The 21,609-nt window shown below is 42.1% G+C and overlaps 1 protein-coding gene across 1 annotated transcript; it reads left to right on the plus strand.

Moving 5' to 3' along the window:
* Positions 1-7,284: 7,284 nt before the first annotated feature.
* KLHL31 (kelch like family member 31) lies at positions 7,285-20,702 on the plus strand. Its single transcript, XM_068559235.1, has 3 exons — positions 7,285-7,361; positions 17,060-18,256; positions 19,970-20,702. The coding sequence occupies exons 2-3, from the start codon at positions 17,085-17,087 to the stop codon at positions 20,700-20,702; spliced, it is 1,905 nt and encodes a 634-aa protein (XP_068415336.1). The 5' UTR covers positions 7,285-7,361; positions 17,060-17,084.
* Positions 20,703-21,609: the final 907 nt, after the last annotated feature.

The following is a 21,609-nucleotide window of genomic DNA, read 5'->3' on the forward strand; positions in this document are numbered from 1 at the left end:
AGACATTCCATCACAGCCTATCTCCATAGCTCTCCTGTCATCTCTGCACACCTGGGTGACCCTTCATTGATTTCCGCTCAAAACACCCACCCAGTGTTTATGGAGAGCAGGCTTTACCGAAACTTCTGTGCCATGGACAGTCCTCACCCCACAGAATGCAAACCACTGAAAACAGATCATGAGGCACTTTTGCTGTTCCAGGTACTTCAGCCACTGGCCATCAGAAAGTCCTCCAGGGCTCTTTTTCCCCCACAGACTCCAGTTCATGTTGTGCAGCTCAGCTCTCGTCTCCCTGAGTCCCCATCTTCCAGACGGCCTGCTCCCGGCTTCTCGCTTCTCATTTCATGAGCTCCTGAGCTAGTAAACCACATAACTAAAGAGGAAGGGAGTCTATTGAAGGGGGGGTGGGGAGGGGAGGGATAAATTAGGAGTGGGGAGGGGAGGGATAAATTAGGAGTTTGGAATTAATAGAGACATACTCCTATATATAAAATATATAGATCAACAAGGACCTACTGTATAGCACAGGGAACTATACTCAATATTGTGTAATAATCTATAATGGAAGAGAATCTGAAAAAGAATATATATATGTATGTATGTATGTGTGTGTCTGCTGTACACCTGAAACTGACACAACATTGTAAATCAACTATACTTCGATTAAAAAAAAGAAAGAAAATTTGAAAAAGGAAAACATTATAAAAAAAAAAAAAAAAGATCCCGTGCAGCTCAGGGAATCGCTGTTGGAAGACTAGAGAAACGGACCAGGGAAAGGAAAGGAGCAAATGGGGGCTTTGCAGCCAGAGCCACAGCCAAGAAGAGATTCGGTCACCACAGCTGCCCCCACGGAACCGTGGAAGCCACAGCTGGATGTCCCAAAGCCTCCAGCTCTTGATCCCGAGGCCATTCCTGCAAACCAGTGCCACCCCCATTGCCAGAAGGGCTCCCAATTTCCAGTTGGGGGCGCAGGCATCTGATCAGACAAGCCCTTATCTTGTGCCCATCTGTGCCATTGCTGCAGAGAAGGCTGGCAAATCAAGCATCTGGCTTTTTGGCTTCTAAGGTGGGAGACAGACTCTGCTACATACTTAACCTCATACAGTAGAAAAGCACACAACCATTGGAAAGGGGTTCAGAGGTCCCGCAGCCAGAAGTAAAATGTTCTGCTTCACCTTTCCACTGCCTATTGGTCTCCTGGCCTTTCTGGCTCCTTGATGACTTTGCACAACCGAAGACTTGCTATAGCCTTTGCTCAACAAAGGCTATCTTCTCCAGTCTCGCCTTCTAAGAGCACAAAAACTGGCAGCTTTGTTCTCTTAACCTTTCCTGTCTCCAGCCTGAAATGAAACTGCATATTTCAGGGAACCCAAATGTCAGAAACACAAAGGCACAAGCTCAAACCCCTTTCCCAGGCTACTGTTCAAGATGACGAGTCAGGATTTATTTTCCAGTTTCCATTGAAAGAGCAACTTTAAGACAACTTCTGTCCCTAAAGTTCAGTTTTTATTTTGAACGGTTTCCAGTGTATCCAGAGATCATAACAGAAGTAGTGATGAGAATAACAGACACCCTGCAGACTCTCACTGGCTGAAGCTTCTTTTCAAATCTTCTTTACACCTGCGCTGTCCACACACCTGCACAGTCCATACACCTGCAGTGTCTATTACTAGCTACTGGGCACTTGAAGTGAGGCAAATCCAAATTTCAGCCCTTGAAATGTGCTGAAAGTGTAAAAGACAGACCAGATTTTGAAACCTTAGCACTTACTTAGAATGTAAGTTTAACTTATATTGATTACCAATATTATACATATACTGAGTTCAATAAAATGTATTGTTAAAATTAATTTCACCTGTTCCTTTTTACTTTTTTTAGTGCAACTCCCAGAAAATTTAAAGTTACATATATGACTCACACAATGTTTATATTTTGCTGCTCTATACACTGAAATGCATCTCTAATTTTCAGTCAGTTAGTACACAGCCCATCCCTAGACAATCCACAAAATGAGAAGATGCCTCTGAGACCAAACAGACACTATTCTGCCTAAAAATACACTTATAAAATTCCCCAGCATGAACCAAAAAAAAGTTATTCACTTAGCGATTTTCTGAATTAAGTAATCAATTGATTAACCAACTAATTTATGTGCCTAACACTGTGTTAGGACTGGGACTACAGCTGTGAACAAATCAGACACAGCCACTGCCTCCATCAAAGTCAAGGGTGAGCAGCACAGACTCTGGAGCCTGACAACGGGTGGGTCTACGTCATGGCTCCACCCCTTACCAGCCACGTGCTCTGGGAGGGAAATTGAAGGCACTGTGGGAGCACAGAAGCTGAGCTGAAGGTTCAAGCGAGCATTTCTCGAGGAAGTGATACTTAAGCCACGATGCAAAGGATGAGTTAGGACTCAATAGGCAAAAATGAGGGAAGAGACCACTCAGGCAGTTGGAACAGCAAGTATGAAAAGCCAAGGCAGAGGGTGAGTGTGGAATATCTGAGGCCCTTGGAGAGCGAGGGCTGGTTTTGCATGAAGAGATCACGGAGATAGACAGGGACCACGTGTCTGAAAGGCACTGCAAGCCAGAGAAGGATTTGGCACTTTATCCTGATGAAACGGAAAGCTGTTGAATTTCCTGCAGGGGAGTTACATGATCAGATTTGGAAAGATCACTTTGACTGCACTGTGTAGAGGATGGATTGGAAGGAAGCAAGAGTGGACACAAGAAGGCCGTTTAGGGGATTTCATGATGCTCCAGGTGAGAGGTGTGATGGCTTGGACCAGAATGACAGCAATGGGAGAGAAATTACAAGTATGTAATACGAGGACATGGTGATCAATCGGATGTGGAGATGAGGGTGCAGGGTGGTGAGGAAGGGGTAAAGAATGACCCCAGATTTACCATTTAAGGAACTGGATGATGGGGTGGCTTATTCACTACCAAAGAGAATACTGTAAGAGGAACATATTTGGAGGGAAAGGATGACTTCAGTCTTAGAAATAATGAGTTTAAGGAGCCTGTGAAATGCATGAGCTCATCTTCCAGACGCAGTTTTGAGGATGGAAGGGAGTCTAGGACAGCTCTGAATCTTCAAGAGTTGGGCAGAAGAACTTCTGTAAGGAAAGGAGAATGAGAAGAAACAGCCAGAGCAATTGGAGAGGAAGCAAAACCAATGGGAAAAGGGCATTTTTAGTAGGAGCGATTGGTCAATAGTGTGGAATAATTCTGAAAGGTCAAGCACTGACAAATGTCCAACAAACCAGTGACTTGGGATTATTTATGACCTTGGCAAAAGGGCAAACAGGGAAGCCTGGTTGGATTTAGTTGAGGGGGAGATGGGAAGCAACAAGATAGAGGCAGCAGGTGAAGATATACAACATATCTCAGAAGTTTGCTGTGAAGATGTGGAGAGAAATATGACATTAACTGCTGGGGAAGATAGACTAAATTGATAGTTTTGTTTGTTGTTTTTTTTTTTTAAATAGGAGAGTTTGTGTACCATTCAATGGTGGTAGAAATTAGCTGGCAGATATGGAGGACTGGGTACAGAGGGGGCAGAGCTGAGAGAGCAAGGTTCTCGAACAGGTGGCTGTGTCTGTGATCCAAAGCTGGGTTTAGGAGGGCTGGTCCATTTTTAATGAGGCAAAGAAGGAAAGCTTGGGGACTTCTTCCAGTAGATCTGAAGATGTGGTATTGGAACACTGAGTGAGTTCTGATGGAATGGCTTCTATTGCCCTTTAACAAACCCTTTCCTTTCCGATATTGAGTAACCAAGCATTCCAAATCCTTGCTCCTCAAAGTTGGTCCTTGGACCAGCAACATCAGCATTACCTGTGAGCTAGTTAGAAAGGCAGAATCTTGGGCCCCACTCTAGATATACCTGATCAGAATTGCTATCTAACAAGGTTCCCAGGTAATTCCTGTATCCATTAAAGTTTGAGAAGCAGCATTCTAAACGACTTCCTACTGAGAGTAGGAATTGAGAACTGGCTAAGTGATCAGAGCTATAATCTACAGCAGATACATATACTTTGGGGACCAAGGGTTATCGTCCAGTGGTTCTTTCAGCTATAAAAGCTTTTTTAAAAGACACGTTTTACCTAGAGAATCCCTGTGAATTGTTGTAGGAGACAACTACGATGAGTAAAAAGCAAAATATCACAATACTTTTCATCTTTGTAATTTATTGTGTAGTCAGTATTATATTTTTATGCAACAAACGTTTATTGAGAACCTATTATGTGCTAGGCATTGTCTTGGTTCTGGGGTTGCAGCAATTAACAAGAAGAATTCCCTGCCCTCGGGACTTCATATCCACCCTTATTCAACTCAGTTTTATGGTCTGTCATTATAATACTTCTTGGCATACACTCTCAATTCTCTTGTTCTCTAACTTCATCTTATTCATTCAAAATTTATTTATTCATTCATTTATTCACCTAGTCAGTTAATAAACAATGACTCATCATTCCCTATGTGCCAGGCACTGTTTTAGGCACTTGGGGCTCATCAGTGAACAAAACAGATAAAGATCCCTGCCCTCACGGAGCTTACATTTGAGTTGGTCTGTGGCAGAGGGTCAGGGGAGGTTGGTGAAGGAGAGGTGGGCACTAGCAATGGGAACAAATAAATTACCCACATTGCAAAACCCCTTCTCCAGTTAAATCCAGGTCTCTGGTTTCTCTGCAGTTGAACGTGGCTTAAGAAAAACACACAAGCAGGCTGACAGGTCTCAGACCAACAGTCACGGCCATTGACCTCAACTGGGCCTTCTATCCTGCTGGGCAATCCTAGCTCATGTTCTCCGTCACCAATACCACCTACTCTACCCCAGTCTTTGCTGATAACTCACCTAATATTTTCAATCTCTTTCTAAACCTCTATATTCTACAAAGGTTATACTCCCCAAATGCCAGAGCATTCTTTCCAAAATACCAATCTCATCATGGCCATCTTTTCATTAAAATAAACTTCAACACGTAGGTCCCCATTGCTTTAAGAATAAAGGTCACATTTCTTCAGACACAGACATAAAGATCAGACTTGTGGTTGCCAAGGGGGAAGGGGGGAGGGAGAAGGATGGACTGGGAATTCGGGGTTGCAAACTATTACACATAGAATGGATACACAACAAGGTCCTACTGTATAGCACAGGGAACTATATCCAATCTCCTGGGATAAACCTTAATGGAAAAGAATATTAAAGAGAATGTCTATATGTGTGTAAAACTGAGTCACTTTGCTGTACAGCAGAGATTGGCACAGCATTGTAAATCAACTCTACTTCAATAAAAAAAAGATCGAATGTCTTAATATACACTACAGCCTCCTTTCCAGGCTCCTTTTCTACCCATGTTCCATGCCCCCTATTTCCAGCATACCAACCACAGCACTAGTTGAATCCTGGCATGTGCAGCTACTCTGTGAATGTTTTTCAATTGAAGTGTCTCTTAGATTTTCCATTTCTGCCATTTATTCTTCCACTTGGGTTCATACCTCTACCTCAAACATACTATTGAAAGAATTATCTCAGGGTTGTACCCATGAACAATCTGAAATTAACAGTCTTGAACACTTGAAGACAATAGTGTTGGTTCCCACACCTACCTCTTGACGGCCCTTTCCATCATTATATCATCATTACCATAAACACTGATATAAGGCTGACTTTTTATCACAGTAAGAATAGAGTTGAGTGCTCTGGTCCTTTGTTGGACTCAAGGAGGTAGAAATAAAAAGGATCATTTTGGAGTGAGTTGTCCTCCATTAGCTTTATGTCAACCATAGGATAAAGAGCTTTCTTTGATTTACTTCTAACACATTCTGGGCTGGAGATCTATGAGTGGAAGTAAATTTTTAAAAATCAAAAGAGTTTTTCCTACAAAAAAGCTGGCTGGGTGCTGTACACCTGAAACTAACACAACATTGTTAATCAACTATTCTCCAATATAAAATTTAAAAAAATTTTTTTAAAGCTGGCTGGAATTCAAATAGAAATGGTAACTAAGATGCTATCCAATGAGTTGAGAGGGGTCAGGAGAGCTAGAGGCAAATACATATAGAATCATACAGTTTTAGAGTTGGAAAGACACCAGAGATGATCCAATGTGAGCAAGAATCTCCTCCGTGTCACCTCAGTGATATAGCTTTTCTTACGTCCACCCTTCTAATCATAGGGAACTGGTTCTTTTTCATCACTAGAACCCATTTGTTATCAGAGTTCTCCTTCCTTATTTTTAATTTTTTTCCCTGGAGTTTCTACCCACGGGCCTAATTTTTGACATCTTAAGCTACAAAAATTTTAATTGAACCCCCTTGCTACCCAACAGCCCCCAAAACACTTGCACCCAGGAGACTCACTTCTCCTAAGTCCTCTCTTAGTTCTCCTTTTCTGCAGATGGTCCCAATACGCCCAGCTTCCTTCCAGCCACTTCCTTCAGGATACAGAATAACTTCTTAGCGTGCCACAGCGGCCAAGCAATGCTGAATGCATGATCTGACTAATGAAGAATAATTAGAACATTTATTTTCCATGATCTATTTTTCTTTTATTGCAGCCTAATATCAGGGTAACTTTTTTAGCAGCCATTTCACACTCTTGGTGCCTATTTAAAGCTTGTGGTCAGTTATAACCCTCTACATTTTTTTTTCCACAGGAAGCGTTGCCAGAGCATTTCCCCAAGCTGCATGTGTGCTGGAGTGTGTGTTCATCTCAGGCCTCCCTGTGGATCACCGGATAATAGGGACTGGTCATGAACCTTACTCTGTTGAACTGTACGATGACTCCAGTGATTCTGGTGCCACATGTGAGCTACCCCAAGTTCCTTTTCTAAAGAACAGTCTATTTAAAAACCCAATCTTCTCAAAGGACCTGAGGTGACCAGGCTATGAACCTTTCTAGTAGCTCACTTTTATCCACAACCTTCCCTTTCTCTTACCAAGTACACACACTCTAATCTGCTTCCAACAATTAAATACCCACCTAGTTAATTTTCTTTCCACATTCCCAGGTTGATTGAGCTCTTGACTTTCTTGTTTTTAAATACTGGGCAGGTCAAGAAACCCAAGCCCTCTCCACCAACCAGCGCTCCGCCCTCTGCCCCGGGGTGACCTGAAATTGAAGCCAAAGAGGGGGAGGAGGGCTCAGAGCGCAGGCTCGGGCGGCGCTGCAGCCAGAGGGACGGCAAGAGGTCACTCTAAAAACTGCTGCTGCTGGGACGCGTCAGGTGGCTGCTGGTGGTTCCCCAACGGATTTTCCTTCTCCCTGTCTCTCTCTCCACAGATTGCTTCTCAAAAGGAATCTTCTGCTGAAACTTCACCATCACAAGTCGGGGACGCCCCTCACACAGGACGGTAAGGAGCTGGCGCCTCAATCGCCAATTCTGGTCTTCTAATCCTGGGGTTTGAATGGTGGGGTGGGGGGGGCATCTGCGTTCGCGGTGGTAGAGTGATTTCATTGACAGTGGTCTACAGCTGGGTCAGATCCTCCTGTTGGAGCCAGAAAACATCTTCTTGAAATGCAAGGGATGCGATAGATGAGAAGAATGTCATAGCAATAGAAATGCATGCTAGGGATGCCTTATGAAAGTAAAGTGACTTGTAATTTCTAACAATAATTTTAAGTCTCTAAAGCCTAATGTAGGTTTTTCTTCCTCTATTTTATAGAAAGGGGAGGGGGAAAATAAAATTCTTGGGTTTTGTTCATAAAGTTTAGAGTTTCACCTCCATTTTTTATCAGGAACCATCAGGAACATTTAGTATCTGATAAGTTTAGATAAAATGTAATCAGTTTTGTTGAAATGGGTAGCAAACAAATCAGACAACTTTTTGAATCCCCAGAAATAGAACCTATTGACAAAATCCCTCCTGCAAAAAAAGAACAGCTTTTAATTTAACTGTGAAACAAGTTTTTGTTCCAAATGTGTACCTATGGCAACGCTGACATATGTTTTATGCTAGAAATCCTTTTGGAAATGAAACAGTAAAGTAGAAAAGCCCCCTAAAGTTGGACTTCACTGAAAATGGCAAGAGGCAGAGGCTGGGTGTTTCTATTCCGGGGTCAGGCTGCCAGCCGACACACGGGGGGGCTGGAATGTGGCGGGGACCCGGAGCAGGCGCAGCTGACGCCCCCTTGGCAAGAAGACCTTCTGGGACCCCAGCTCATTCTGGCATGAGAGTGACAGTGACACTTTGGCACACATGGCTTCCCAGCTTGCCCTGGGTACAGTCTCTCCCAGGAGGCCGGGGTGGAGGGCAGCAGGAAAGAGAATGTTCTTACTTATAAAGTGACAGTTCTTTTCTGTAATTGGTTCTAGGAGTTTTCATCTGAAATCTGTTTCAGGCCAGGAGGGACAGGTGTGATCCTGTCACATGCACTTGCCCCCTTGTAGAAGAGGGTAGAATTATGTTACCATGTCTTGGCAGCCTCATTTCAGTCCAACGGTTCTGGGTCTATTTGGGGTTATGTACCTTTTTGTGAACCTCTGAAAGCTCTGGGCCCACTTTATAGAAAAATACACATAAACACACATGCACAACATGTTTTCATAATGTTCCAGAAATGTTCATGGAATTCCTGGGCTCACCTGAAACCCAACCCAGAAAAGGGTTGCCTGATAAAATACGGGACACCCAAGTACACTGAACTTCAGATAAACCACAAACCAGTTTTTATTATAAGTATGTCCCAAATATCACCTGGGATATATTTAAATACTAAAATAGATTGGTGGTTTTTCTAAAATTCAAATTTATCTGGAGATCCTATATTTTTATTTACTAAATTTGGCAACTCAGACCCAAATGCATGACTTGCAGATGGAGAATCCCCTGTCTCTGTTGGTTTATCCATATCTGATCATGAGTTGATGCTAGGGTTCTAAAAGGCCATATTGGGGGGTGGGGGGAAGAGGGGAGAAGTGATACAGACCGGACTTTGACAATTCTGACAGCAAAAGCCAGCTGTTTATTTTTAACTCTCTGTAAAATTTTACAACTGAAAGGTACACATCTCATCTGACAGATGATTAAACTGAAATCCTAAAAAGTTGAATGTTTTGCCATAGGTCTTTCAGATGTTTAGAGCAAAATTAACATCAAAACACAATTCTCAGTTCTGTGACCACCAAAGGGACATTAGTCTTACAAACTAGATTTCTAACCCCCCCACTTCCTGCAACCTTAACGTACACACACAAAAGACAAGTAAAAGAAAGAGCTATTTTACTAAAATTTTCAACAAAACCAAAACCAAAAATCTTAGCACAGGGTCCTTACATCCTGTATCCGGTTTTGGAAAATAGAAGTTAGCTTTATGTATAGAGTGTGTATATGTTATAGATAGCAGGCCTCTAGCTAAGTTGAGCCATCAGAAATTGATAATATTTGTCTTTAAACAAAAACGGATAATTCCGTATTCAACCTAACACTGAAAAGGAGGTGTCTGATTCTCTGATCAACAAATTCATACAAGATGTCCTTGAACCTACTTCTGTTTTTGGCTTACCCAGACTACTAGAGTTTCATAGCCTTACAACCCCTAATAGGATAAAGAAACCCACAGGCTCTGAATGTCCCCGAACGAATCTGTCTTACAGTTAAAAGGGCAGCTCTTTTATTTCAGTGTTTGGAGCTGTAAAGAACCATTTCATGTTCTCCATATCCAAACTTTGATTTTATAAATTTGAGTTCCACCTCACGCAATCTCAAACTTCCCATGTTGGAAGGAGTTAACTTTTTAACCTGTGACAGATTTCAACCTGCCCTGGATATAAGGGCTATATAGGGGGTCAGGGTTCAATCTAGGTTTGAATCTTTGCCCTACTACACGTTATATACCCATCGTGTGACCTTGGATATGTTTTTAAAACTCTCTCTGAACCTTAATTTCTTCATTTGTAAAATGAACATAATATTACCTGCCTTTTAGAATTTTCATGATGCTTAAATTTAAAAAAATAAAATCATGTCAAGTACTTACCTAGGCTCAGCACACAGTTATTCCGCAATTTATACATGCTAGCTCTACAATTATTATTTTAGGTAGAAATGAAAGTAATAGTTTACATTGAATACATAGTCTAGATTCATGCTTGGTGATTTATATTTAGGAATTAATTATTCACATGCTTAGATTGGCAAATACAAAAGATCATGGCAAATTTGACGGCTCACGTAACTGCCCAGCTGTTGATCACGTGTTGAATACACAACACTATCATCATAGAAATGACACAAGAGCCAAGACCGGCAGTGGGCAGTGGGAGGAGGGCGTGGAATTGTGCCTCTGTTGCCCTTCCGCCCACTTTCTAATAGGCAGCTCTTCCAGGGGACCCGGGAGGCTGCTCTGGGCGCTAGTGGATGGAAGGGGGAGGGAAGGAGGCGTGGGGTCCACGACCAGAGAAGAATTCTCTGAGTTCCCTCCACAGAATGAAGGGATAGCTCCGATAGCCTGGGGAGCCTTCCACAACCTTCTGCACTGTGTGCAGTCGCCTCTTTTACCCAGAAAGGGAAGGGACGGGGGGGGGGGGCGCTGCAGTGCCTCCAAATAGCTGCTCACCCCATCCACAACCTCAGCTGCCGGGGCTAGACCTGCTCTGTCTAGCGTGTCCTGCTACGGCAGGGCCACTGACTGTCCCGGGGCACCTGTAAAGCTCTTTTTTGATCCCAAGGGGGCAACTCACTAGAGCCCCCTGGCTGGGGAGGGAGAATCATGCCCTTCGTGCTTCAGCAAAAACGTAGAAACAGTCTTGAAACTGTCCCAGTTGCAGGCAGCTCAGATAGGCTGTTCCCCTCACCATGCAAACCCCATGCAGACTGACCGTGACCCCAGTCAAAGCCATCCCTGGGGTGTGGAAATCACAGCGACTGCCGGGCTACCAAGCCCGGGGTGGGGGGCGGTCCCTAAGCCGCTGGCCACAAGGCCCTCACTCATTAAAAAAGAAAAGAAAAAGACAAAAAGCTTTGAAAACAACAACAAGAGTAAGTAAAACCCCCATCCAACTTATTGGATCAATAAGAATGGAATGCTTTCGAAACGGATTACTCAACACCTAGGTTACACTCTGGATTGTATGAGAACATGTACAGGCAACTCGTTGTAACCACCGCTTCTTCCTTGTAGCCACATTTTGGTATCACTGTGACCACCATTGTGATCATTTACAGTATGACCCAGGGGTGCATAGTGAACATTTGTATAACTGTAAAAATTATATATGTTATAATTGAAAAGACAATGAGACTTCTGTGCAAATTGCTTTGACTACTTGTTCACATATGACCTTGGGGCTGAGTAGTACGTTTCTGTGAATATTCCATTTTTTTCTAATCATCCTCTACAAGCCCACACCATCAGCCTGGCAGTCCAGCACTGTGACCAGATGAGTAAATGGAAGTGAGTTAAACTGTTCCCCTTTCCTTCCATTCATGACTCCTTAGGCTGCCCTCTTATAACTTCTTTCCTTTAAGGCTGCCTTTGCTTTTCATTCAAGTGTGATTGTAGAAAAATGCTGGTTGGTTGGTCAATTGGCGTGGGGTGTGTGTGTGTGTGTGTACCCAGCGTGACATGTCAGAAAGGCCTCAGTGTGAGGGTCCTAGAGAGTCATCAAAGGCTTCCCAGTCTGCCCTGTGAGAACATAGCCTCTGGGTTTTGATCACCCATGAAGAGGGAGCTGGTCTTCCCTGCAGTAGGGCCTGGAGCACACCCTGTAGCTGTCCTACCATACTTGCCTTAAATTGAGAAAAGCCATGGCCAGAGCCCCATCTCCCTGGGAGATGGAGGAGCAGGGCCAGAGGAAGAGCATTTCTTGTGATGTAGGGGGTCAGTGAACACCTCTGCAGCCTAGAGGACAACATCAGAGCCCAGCTTCCAAGGAGTGAGCCTGGTCCCCAGACTTCTCTGAGGGGTCTGCAGCGTGTTATTGAAGGAATATGGCCCAGACTGAGAACACCTGGGCAGGTGGATGGAGAGCCTCACCTTCGAGGTGCAGACCTAGGAACAGGATGTAATGGCAGCTCTAGTAGAGAAAGACTGAATTTATGAGCATATCTGGGGAAATATGGCCACCAGGAAGTGGTCTGCAGGCTCTGATTTCAAAACTCTCTTAAATGGTCTCCTGCATCTCAGAGCTAAAGAAGCCAGTTACCTTTACGCAGTGATTTTGAGGATTCTAAAAACCCTCTCTTATTAAGAAAAAATATATATATTTAAAATATTAATTAATAATATTAAGATTAAATTAATTTGATTTGATTAATGTTAAAATATTATTTAAATAATAATATAATATTAGTTTAAAGAATATGCATATATGTTCCACAGTGGTAGCTCTGTTAGAAATTTGTATGTGAGTCATAGGAGTACACTGATTAAAAAAAAACCCAAAAAACTCCAAAAAACATGCATATCTGGGAGAAAGAGTAGATTTGCCCACTGATGGATTAGCTTGGATCATCTGTCAGACTAGCTAATGTGTCACCCAGTAGGGCCCTGGAGAAATGGGACAAGGGCAAGAGAATTCATATAAAGGGTCATGAGGGTTTCCATGGGAACACCAGGGGCAGCAAGAAGGCCAGACCATGGAGGAAAGAGAAGGCAACAACAGAATGTAACAGAAGGAAGCCGTGGAGGAAATATGACTGATTTCACTAGGGCCTCAGTGCGCCCTCTCCTTCCTGGAGGTTCCTTAATCCTTCTCAATTGCATAGCAACTCATCAAGTTCAAACCCTTCCTGGCATCCAGCATCCGTTCTGTATCCTCATGTTACCTGCCTACCCGTCTCCCTCACTCCAGCAGTTTTCTTCATCTGCACATCCTGTGCTGAGTCACCCCTCCCTGCTTTCACAACAGGCATTTCCTCTGCTTTAAAGGCCTTCCCCATCCTATAACTACTCCTCTTAAAAACCTTTCATTCCTGGAACCGGCAAGATTCCTGTTATCTACAAATCTTCCCATCCTAACTCCGCTCCAACAAAACAGTTCCTTTCATTTGAAATCTGAAGTCCAGGCTCATAGACTCAATCTGTTCCATATAATCTGTTATTTTCCTTACATAACCTATGTCCCAAGTTTCCTAAACTTCCAGGGTTACCTTTCTCATTCATAGCAAAGTAAATAATCTGTTCTTCAGCCTATGTCATTGCATGAGTTCCATTTCTCTCCCTGGCATTTTCAAAAATCCTTTAGAAATGTTTACCTGTTCCAGAAATCTCCTCTTGATCCCCATGACTGCACCTCCATCCTGTGGCCACTTTCTCTGATTGGCTTCACCCCAAAGCTTAAACAGGTTACTTCCTTCATTCCCCATAACACATCTAAGAAGGTTATTGATTTTAATGAAAACACTTCAAATTTTTTGAACATTCACATTTTGCAAGACACCCTATTAAATGCTGTACAGACATTTCTCACTAAGCTTTCATGGACCACCCTACAGGCAGGCACCATTATTATCTTTACTTTAGAGGTAAGTCAGTGGAGTGGAGACTCTAAGAGGTTAGTAATCTATGGAAACTCACAGCTCAGATAAGTAGTGGAGCTGGTATTTACACTGTATTTTCATTTTCATTCTCATTCAGTTTGAAATACTGTCTAATTTCTTCTTTGACTCATGGATTATTTACAAGTGTATTGTTTAACTTCCAGGATTTCCTCCAAAACAATGAGTGGTTATAAGCCCCACGTCCAAATGAGTAAAAAATTGCCCAGAGGGCTTCCTCCAGGAAAATAGACAGGGCTACTTCCAAAAACACATTTGTACTCCTACTGGTAGAATCTACTGGGTTTTTGTTTTGTTTTGTTTTGTTTTGTTTTTTTAAGTTACTCTGCTGTGATTCCCTACTTTCTTGTTGTCATTTTGTACTTGTCATTGTTTATCTATTTAACACAAATTACATATTGTATTGCTCCATCATTCCCAGTACAGTGCCGCCCACACAGCAATAGGTGTCTGATAACTACTTGCTGAGCAAAATTTTTAAAATTTTCCCCAGAAAAATCCAACAAGGGGACACTTACCACCTAAGTCAAATGCATTTGAAGACTAAAATGATGGTGGGTTGAAAATGTGTTTCACAAGGTAAGGATGCATGTGGCTTTGCCTGCAAGAAAGAATGAGGAAGGACAAATGTGCTACAGTCTTGTAAACAAAAATAAATGTGAATATGACAAAGCTTAACGAGGAAGAAAAAAAGCCCTGGCAAAGCAAAAGACCTCTGTTTCCTACCTACTTGCTACTCTCCTTCCACATGGAAAAGAACAGGAACAAACACAATAGAAAGGTTATGGAGTTGTTTTTAACATCTATTCCAGTAATTAAACTGAAGACTTTCAAGGGGCATCAAAGCTAAGTTTTACCCCTCAGGATGAACTCAACAGTGAGACAAAACAGACACACACACACACACACAAACCACCCCTCAAAAACTATAAAAATATAAAACATCTAAATGTGCATCAACAAGAGAATAATTGAACAAGTTTTATATATCCTTACTATGGGAATCTATGCAGCTGTTAGGGAGAATGATATAAATTTATGTATGTGCTGATATGGAAAGATGTACATGAGTACATCCGAGTGAAAAAAGCAAACTGCTGAATAATATAGCATAAACTTGTTTTGATACAAGTTCTCTTATAGTGGTATGCTGGAGCTCATGAGAACCAATTTACATTTTCAGGAATTTAGCAAACTGGTTGTTGGTAGCTTAAAACCAACCACAACGAGTGTATTTGTACTAAAGAAATTAGCACCTTACAAATACGGGATTGTTTCCCCCCGCTGGAGAGTTGATTTACCAGCACACCACTGCTCAAACTATGCAAATATAAGTTTGCATAAGCATATACAATTATCTGGAATGATATAAAGCAAACTGTGAGTTGTTGAACTACACATACTGATTTTGTTATTTTTAAAATGAAAATTTAAAAAAAATGGATGGCCCTAGAGATTATCATACTAAGTGAATTAAGCCAGACAAAGACAAGTATCATATGATATCACTTCTATGTGGAAACTAAAAAAACAAAAACAAAAACAAAAAAAAGATACAAATGAACTTATTTACAAAACAGAAATAGATCCACACACCTAGGAAACAAACTTATGGTTACCAAAGGGCGAAAAGGGAGGGAGGGATAAATTAGGAGGTTGGGGTTAAAATATACACACTGCTATATATAAAATAGATAAACAACAAGGACCTATTTTGTAGCACAGGGAACTATACTCAATGTTTTGTAATAACCTATAAGAGAAAAGAATCAGAAAAAGAATATATATATCCTGAATCACTGCGCTGTACACCTGAAACTAAGATGACATTGTAAGTCAACTATACTTCAATAAAAAATAAAAATAAAAATGAAAAAATGTTACACCAGTAATTTCACAAGAAAGTGAACGGCTATAGATAAAATCCATTTAAAAGTCTAAGTGTGGCATCTTCTAATGACTATGCCCAATATTTTGAGAAGGGCTAAAATAATTTAATCTGTGATACTTTAAGGGCTATGTATTTATTTGGTAAACTTAATATATTTCAAGGCTACATTTAATATTAGAGCTGTTCAGAGCTACGTAATAGAGCTAAATCTACACTTCCTATAGATTTAAGAACTGGTTCAAATATTTATAACATTGATAATAGGAAATGGTTACTGTCCTTAATATGTCAGCATCTATATAAATATATTTCTAAGAGGCACATTAGTAGATTTAGAACTTTAGTGTCAAAGCATAAAAATAGTTTTTATTCTTAATGGGCTGCTAAATTATTATTCAAAAGACTGTATCAGTTGTACTCCCATCAACAATGTATGGAGAGTACCACACCAATATCTGATATTCTGAATATTTTAAAATATTTTAACCACTTGATAAGCAAAATTTGATGACAAAAATTAAAAAGGCTCTCTGGATTTCAGTTGACAGTTCTCTGATTATTGTTAGTTTAGCGTTTAAAAAATATTAACTGTTTGTATTTTATTTTCTGTGAACAACCTAGTTACCTAGACATAGTCTTTGTCCACTTTCTACTTGGATTACCTTTGACTTATTAACTTTAGGAGCCCTTTAAATAGTGTTAGGGAATTCCCTGGCGGTCCAGTGGTTAGAACTTGGCGCTTTCACTGCTGGGTCCCAGGTTCGATCCCTGGTTGGGGAACTAGGACCCGGAAAGCCTCCTGGCAAGGCCAAAAAATAAATAAAAATAAATACTGTGTTAACTTCACTTTAACCTTTTATCTGTCAAAAATGTTACAAATATTTATCTTCACAGTCTGTTGCTTGTCTTTTAAATAGGTGGTGCTGTTTTATAGATATAAGTTTTCATTTTTTTAATATTCAGATATTTCAGTCTTCCCCTTTATGCTTCTGGATTTTATGTTATGCTTAAGAGGGTCTTTCCTACTCTAAGATTTTTTTTAAAACTACTTTGTTCTAGTTCTTGTGTAAGTTTGTGTGTGTTTGTGAGTCATTTAGAAATTCAACTGGAAATTATTGTAGTGACTATGTAGAGTAGAAAGCACGTGACTATCATTACAATTCCTTATCCATTGATTGTTAGGCACATTTATTCTAATATATATTCTACATTTAACACGGATTCCTGAATTTTAGTGTTATAATATTTTATTGAGAGAGAAAAACTTCAGGGTAGTTGTCATTCGCTTTTTCCTGAACATAAACTAAGCCCTTAAAATGATGTTTAACTACTATTCCATAATAACTGTACAGGTAGATCAGAGAATATTGGGTCATTTCTGCTACATAAAATTACTTGGCCGTATAGCTATTGAGAGGTCTCATTTGATAATATAAATTTTTCTAGAATTGTCTACAATGATCGATGCTGAAGTAAACTGTGAATAAGATGTGCATCTAGTTTAATGTAAGTCTTTAAATCTAGTTTCGAGACTTAATCAATCTACATTATGCCATTAAAAAACTACTATCTTATTAAAAAAAGGAAAGTTTCTCAACGTAGCATTTCAAAGTTTAATGCACAATTAAAATAAAACCGTGTCTTTTTTTTTTTTTTTTAGCAAGTTCTTGCCTGTGACAGCCACCATGGCCCCCAAAAAGAAGACTGTCAGAAAGAACAAAGGCAACATCAATGAGATGACCATCATTGTAGAAGACAGCCCCCTCAACAAACTCAACGCTTTGAATGGGCTCCTGGAGGGAGGCAATGGCCTTAGCTGCATCTCTTCTGAATTAACAGATGCTTCTTATGGCCCCAACCTCTTGGAAGGTTTAAGTAAAATGAGGCAGGAGAGCTTCCTTTGCGACTTAGTCATCGGCACCAAAACAAAATCCTTTGACGTTCACAAGTCAGTGATGGCTTCTTGCAGTGAGTACTTTTACAACATCCTAAAAAAAGACCCCTCTACCCAAAGGGTGGATCTCAGTGATATCGCACCACTGGGCCTGGCCACGGTCATTGCATACGCCTACACTGGAAAGCTCACTCTCTCCTTGTATACCATAGGAAGCATTATTTCTGCTGCTATTTATCTTCAGATCCATACCCTTGTCAAGATGTGCAGTGATTTTCTGATACAAGAAATGAGTGTTGAGAACTGCATGTACATTGCTAACATTGCCGAAACATACTCCTTGAGAAACGCAAAGGCAGCAGCCCAAAAATTTATCCGGGATAACTTCCTTGAATTTGCAGAATCAGATCAGTTTATGAAACTTACATTTGAGCAAATTAATGAACTTCTTATAGATGATGACTTACAGTTGCCTTCTGAAATAGTAGCATTCCAGATTGCAATGAAATGGTTAGAATTTGACCAAAAGAGAGTGAAATATGCTGCCGATCTTTTGAGCAATATTCGCTTTGGTACCATCTCTGCGCAAGACCTGGTCAGTTATGTTCAGTCAGTACCGAGAATGATGCAAGATGCTGATTGTCACAAGCTTCTTGTAGATGCTATGAACTACCACTTACTTCCCTATCATCAGAACACATTGCAGTCTAGACGCACGAGAATCCGAGGGGGCTGTCGTGTGCTTGTCACTGTGGGGGGCCGTCCAGGCCTTACTGAGAAGTCCCTTAGCAGAGACATCTTGTATAGAGACCCTGAAAATGGATGGAGCAAGCTTACAGAGATGCCAGCCAAGAGTTTTAATCAGTGTGTGGCTGTGATGGATGGATTTCTTTATGTGGCCGGTGGTGAAGACCAGAATGATGCAAGAAATCAAGCCAAGCATGCAGTCAGCAATTTCTGCAGGTACTGGCTCTTTTATTTAGGAATAGAAATCGTTCAATATTATGAGGAAATTGCCCTGACATAGAGTGAAATTAATCATGCCTATTAGCTTAATTCATTGGCTCAGTAAATCAATAATAATAATGCCACATTACATATATGTAACACTTCACATTATATAAAGTGCACTCACATATATTATGCATTATAATTTTCCAAATAAGCCAATGAAGCGAGCACAGAAGATATGATGATTCTGATTTTACATGTGAGAAATTTGACACCCAGAGAAGTGACACCACTAGTAAGTAGAATTCACATTTTCTCATTTCTGGTCAGGGTGCTCTTCACAATACCCTGCCTTTTTGAAAGAAACTGGGTGCAAAGTTAGTTTTTAACATTAAGTGGCAAGAAAGATTAAAATGGTACAAAATTTCTTTTTAAGTGGACTGTTACTGATGACTTCAGATTCATAACTGGCAACTAGAACGAGATCATTAAAAATGTGGCAGCTAATTAATTTTAAATATTTCCTTAAAGACTGAATACCATCAATATTTTTGATACATGTAAACAAGAGTAAAAGCATGCTAAATCCTGCAGAAAGTGGAATTCAAATGCATGTTATTTTTGTATATTTATAATAAAAAATTAAACCTCTATATACATGAAATGTTCAGAAAGTCATGCTTCTATCATGGTAGTGGTTCAAAGGCAAACATAACTAATGAGCAAGATCTGAAAATTCATCTAGTTAATCATAAAAAATATTCTTTATTGTTTCATTATATGTACATGTGTGTCATTTAAACGAATCCAAACAATTGATTTTTAGCCCTTAATTTATAGCTATGGCTAAGTTTTGATTTGGAGGTGAAATGAGACAAACATGAATGAACATCAGACAGAGTCAGTTCTGTGTTTACAACACTTGGAACTATGGAAAGTGTTAATTTACTATGGGTGCTTATTTTCCTCCTGCTGATAACTACTTGTACTCAAGTCACTGTTTTTGAGGTATTGACTTCAGTGTTTATGGTATAATAACTGTAATGCTGAACACTGAAAAATATATACCCCTACACTAAAAAGTCGGACCTACTAATAAGTGCTAGAAAATAGAGAAGCATCAAAAGTTAAGGTTTTGTTGATGCACTGGGACATGAGTTCTATTGTTCTCATTATAAACAGATGACAGAAGACTTAGTGACAGCTTTACGGCGGCAATGGCCAGGAGAGATGTGTGAACAAGAAGGGGTTTGTGAGAATGTAGGAACTCAGTCAACTTTCTTGATTAAGCCATGAGAATGAGCTAGGGGTGGCTGGTGTCTGAAGATACGTGGAATTGACTTTAATGTGGCCATATTCCCTTCTCCGATTCCACAAATACCCAGCTTCCACCCTTCCTCCACGTGCGCATCCCCCAAATCCTACGGGATGATGGATTTGAATATGAAGGAAAGGGGACTGGAGGTCGGTCTCAGCGGGGTGGTCTCCCAGTAGCTGCTTTTATAAACGGGAGGAGGGGGAGTCACCTATGCCTGCCCTGCCTTTCCCAAGGGTCACACTTTTTTACTGGTCGAGAGGATTAGCAGCCTCCAGGCGAGGAGCTGCGATGGGTCCCCAGCCTCCTCGCAAGGATAGTGTCGAGACTCCCACGTCCTGGTTGGCGGCGTCACCTGGGTTCCCCGGCTGCCGCCCACAAGGCTGTCACGCTTGCTCTACCACTTCCAGATACGATCCCCGCTTCAACACCTGGATCCACCTGGCCAGCATGAACCAGAAGCGGACGCACTTCAGCCTGAGCGTGTTCAACGGGCTCCTGTACGCCGTGGGCGGCCGCAACGCCGAGGGCGGCCTGGCCTCGCTCGAGTGCTACGTGCCGTCCGCCAACCAGTGGCAGCCCAAGGCGCCCCTGGAGGTGGCGCGCTGCTGCCACGCCAGCGCGGTGGCCGACGGCCGCGTGCTGGTGACCGGCGGCTACATCGGCGGCGCCTACTCGCGCTCCGTGTGCGCCTACGACCCGGCCCGCGATGCGTGGCAGGAGCTGCCGGCGCTCAGCACGCCGCGGGGCTGGCATTGCACGGTGACGCTGGGCGAGCGCGTGTACGTGATGGGCGGCAGCCAGCTGGGGCCGCGCGGCGAGCGCGTGGACGTGCTAACCGTGGAGAGCTTCAGCCCGGCCGCCGGCCAGTGGAGCTACGCGGCGCCGCTGCCCGTGGGCGTGAGCACGGCGGGCGCCTCGACGCTGCACGGCCGCGCCTACCTGCTGGGCGGCTGGAACGAGGGCGAGAGGAAGTACAAGAAGTGCATCCAGTGCTTCAGCCCCGAGCTCAACGAGTGGACGGAGGACGACGAACTGCCCGAGGCCACCGTGGGCGTGTCGTGCTGCACCCTGGCCATGCCCAATCACGTGACCCGAGAGTCCCGCGCCAGCTCGGTGTCCTCCGTGCCCGTCAGCATCTGAACCCGGGGAGCCGCGGGCTCGCGGGGAGAGAAGATAGGCATCGCGGTTCAGCCGTGAGCTAGCGGAAAGGAAACTATCTAACATTTACTGCAGGGGAGTCTTTTCAGATCCATCGAGGCATCTGCCTTGGTGGTTTTCAGTTGCTGGTGTGGCATCATCTACCTCTCTGTCGATTTTTTTTTTTTTTTTTCTTTTTTTAAGCAAAATACAGGGCCGGAGCCAACAAAGGAAAGAAGCCATTTATTTCAGCGGCCACTGGGTGGCAGACAGAACTCGCGGTGGTCACTTCCATCGCGGCCTCCTTTCTAAACATAGAGCGGTTGCACCCACATTTGAGATTGTGCTTCTGCACTTTAATACACACGAAGCCTGTGTGAGTAAGAGATTTCTCGTACAAAAGTTTATTTTCCTTTCTCTTTTTTTTCTTTAGGAAGTTTAAAATAGTCCTTTATAGGCTTCATTTTTAAATGGAAATCAGTCTACATCCATAAGGACTTAAGATTTAATTCTGTGTTTCTATGCAGTTTCTTTTCCTATACATGCCTGAGTAAAGGATTTCGAAAGGCATCCCAGGAGAAAATCATAAAGCTTAAGACAAATACTGACGGGAAAGTAACAGGGATTCCACCCAGGGGCTGACAGGTTGATGCCTTTGGTTTAGCGGTGATTCCCTCCTCCCTGCCTCAGGCCCCCAAAAGTATTTCCTATCATAAAATCCTACTCTCAAAGAAGGAACTGACATCAGTCATCTAATTTATAGGTAAATTTAAACCATTTTGTTGTTTCTCCTAGAAGTATTCGCATTTTACTTTGGTCCCCCATTAAAAGAATTGCAAGTAGTACTCTCACCCTAAAAACTACATCAAGATGGTTAAAGGCAACCTTGACCTTCATGTAAGCCCCCAGA

This window comes from Eschrichtius robustus, chromosome 12, assembly GCF_028021215.1.
Source record: "Eschrichtius robustus isolate mEscRob2 chromosome 12, mEscRob2.pri, whole genome shotgun sequence".
Taxonomy (NCBI): domain Eukaryota; kingdom Metazoa; phylum Chordata; class Mammalia; order Artiodactyla; family Eschrichtiidae; genus Eschrichtius; species Eschrichtius robustus.

Bases quoted from the DNA above. Each gene is read 5' to 3' on its own strand.
- KLHL31 (XM_068559235.1), top strand. From the start codon at position 17,085: ATGGCCCCCAAAAAGAAGACTGTCAGAAAGAACAAAGGCAACATCAAT. The intron at 18,257-19,969 runs GTACTGGCTCTT...TACCACTTCCAG, and splicing joins GCAGTCAGCAATTTCTGCAG to ATACGATCCCCGCTTCAACA.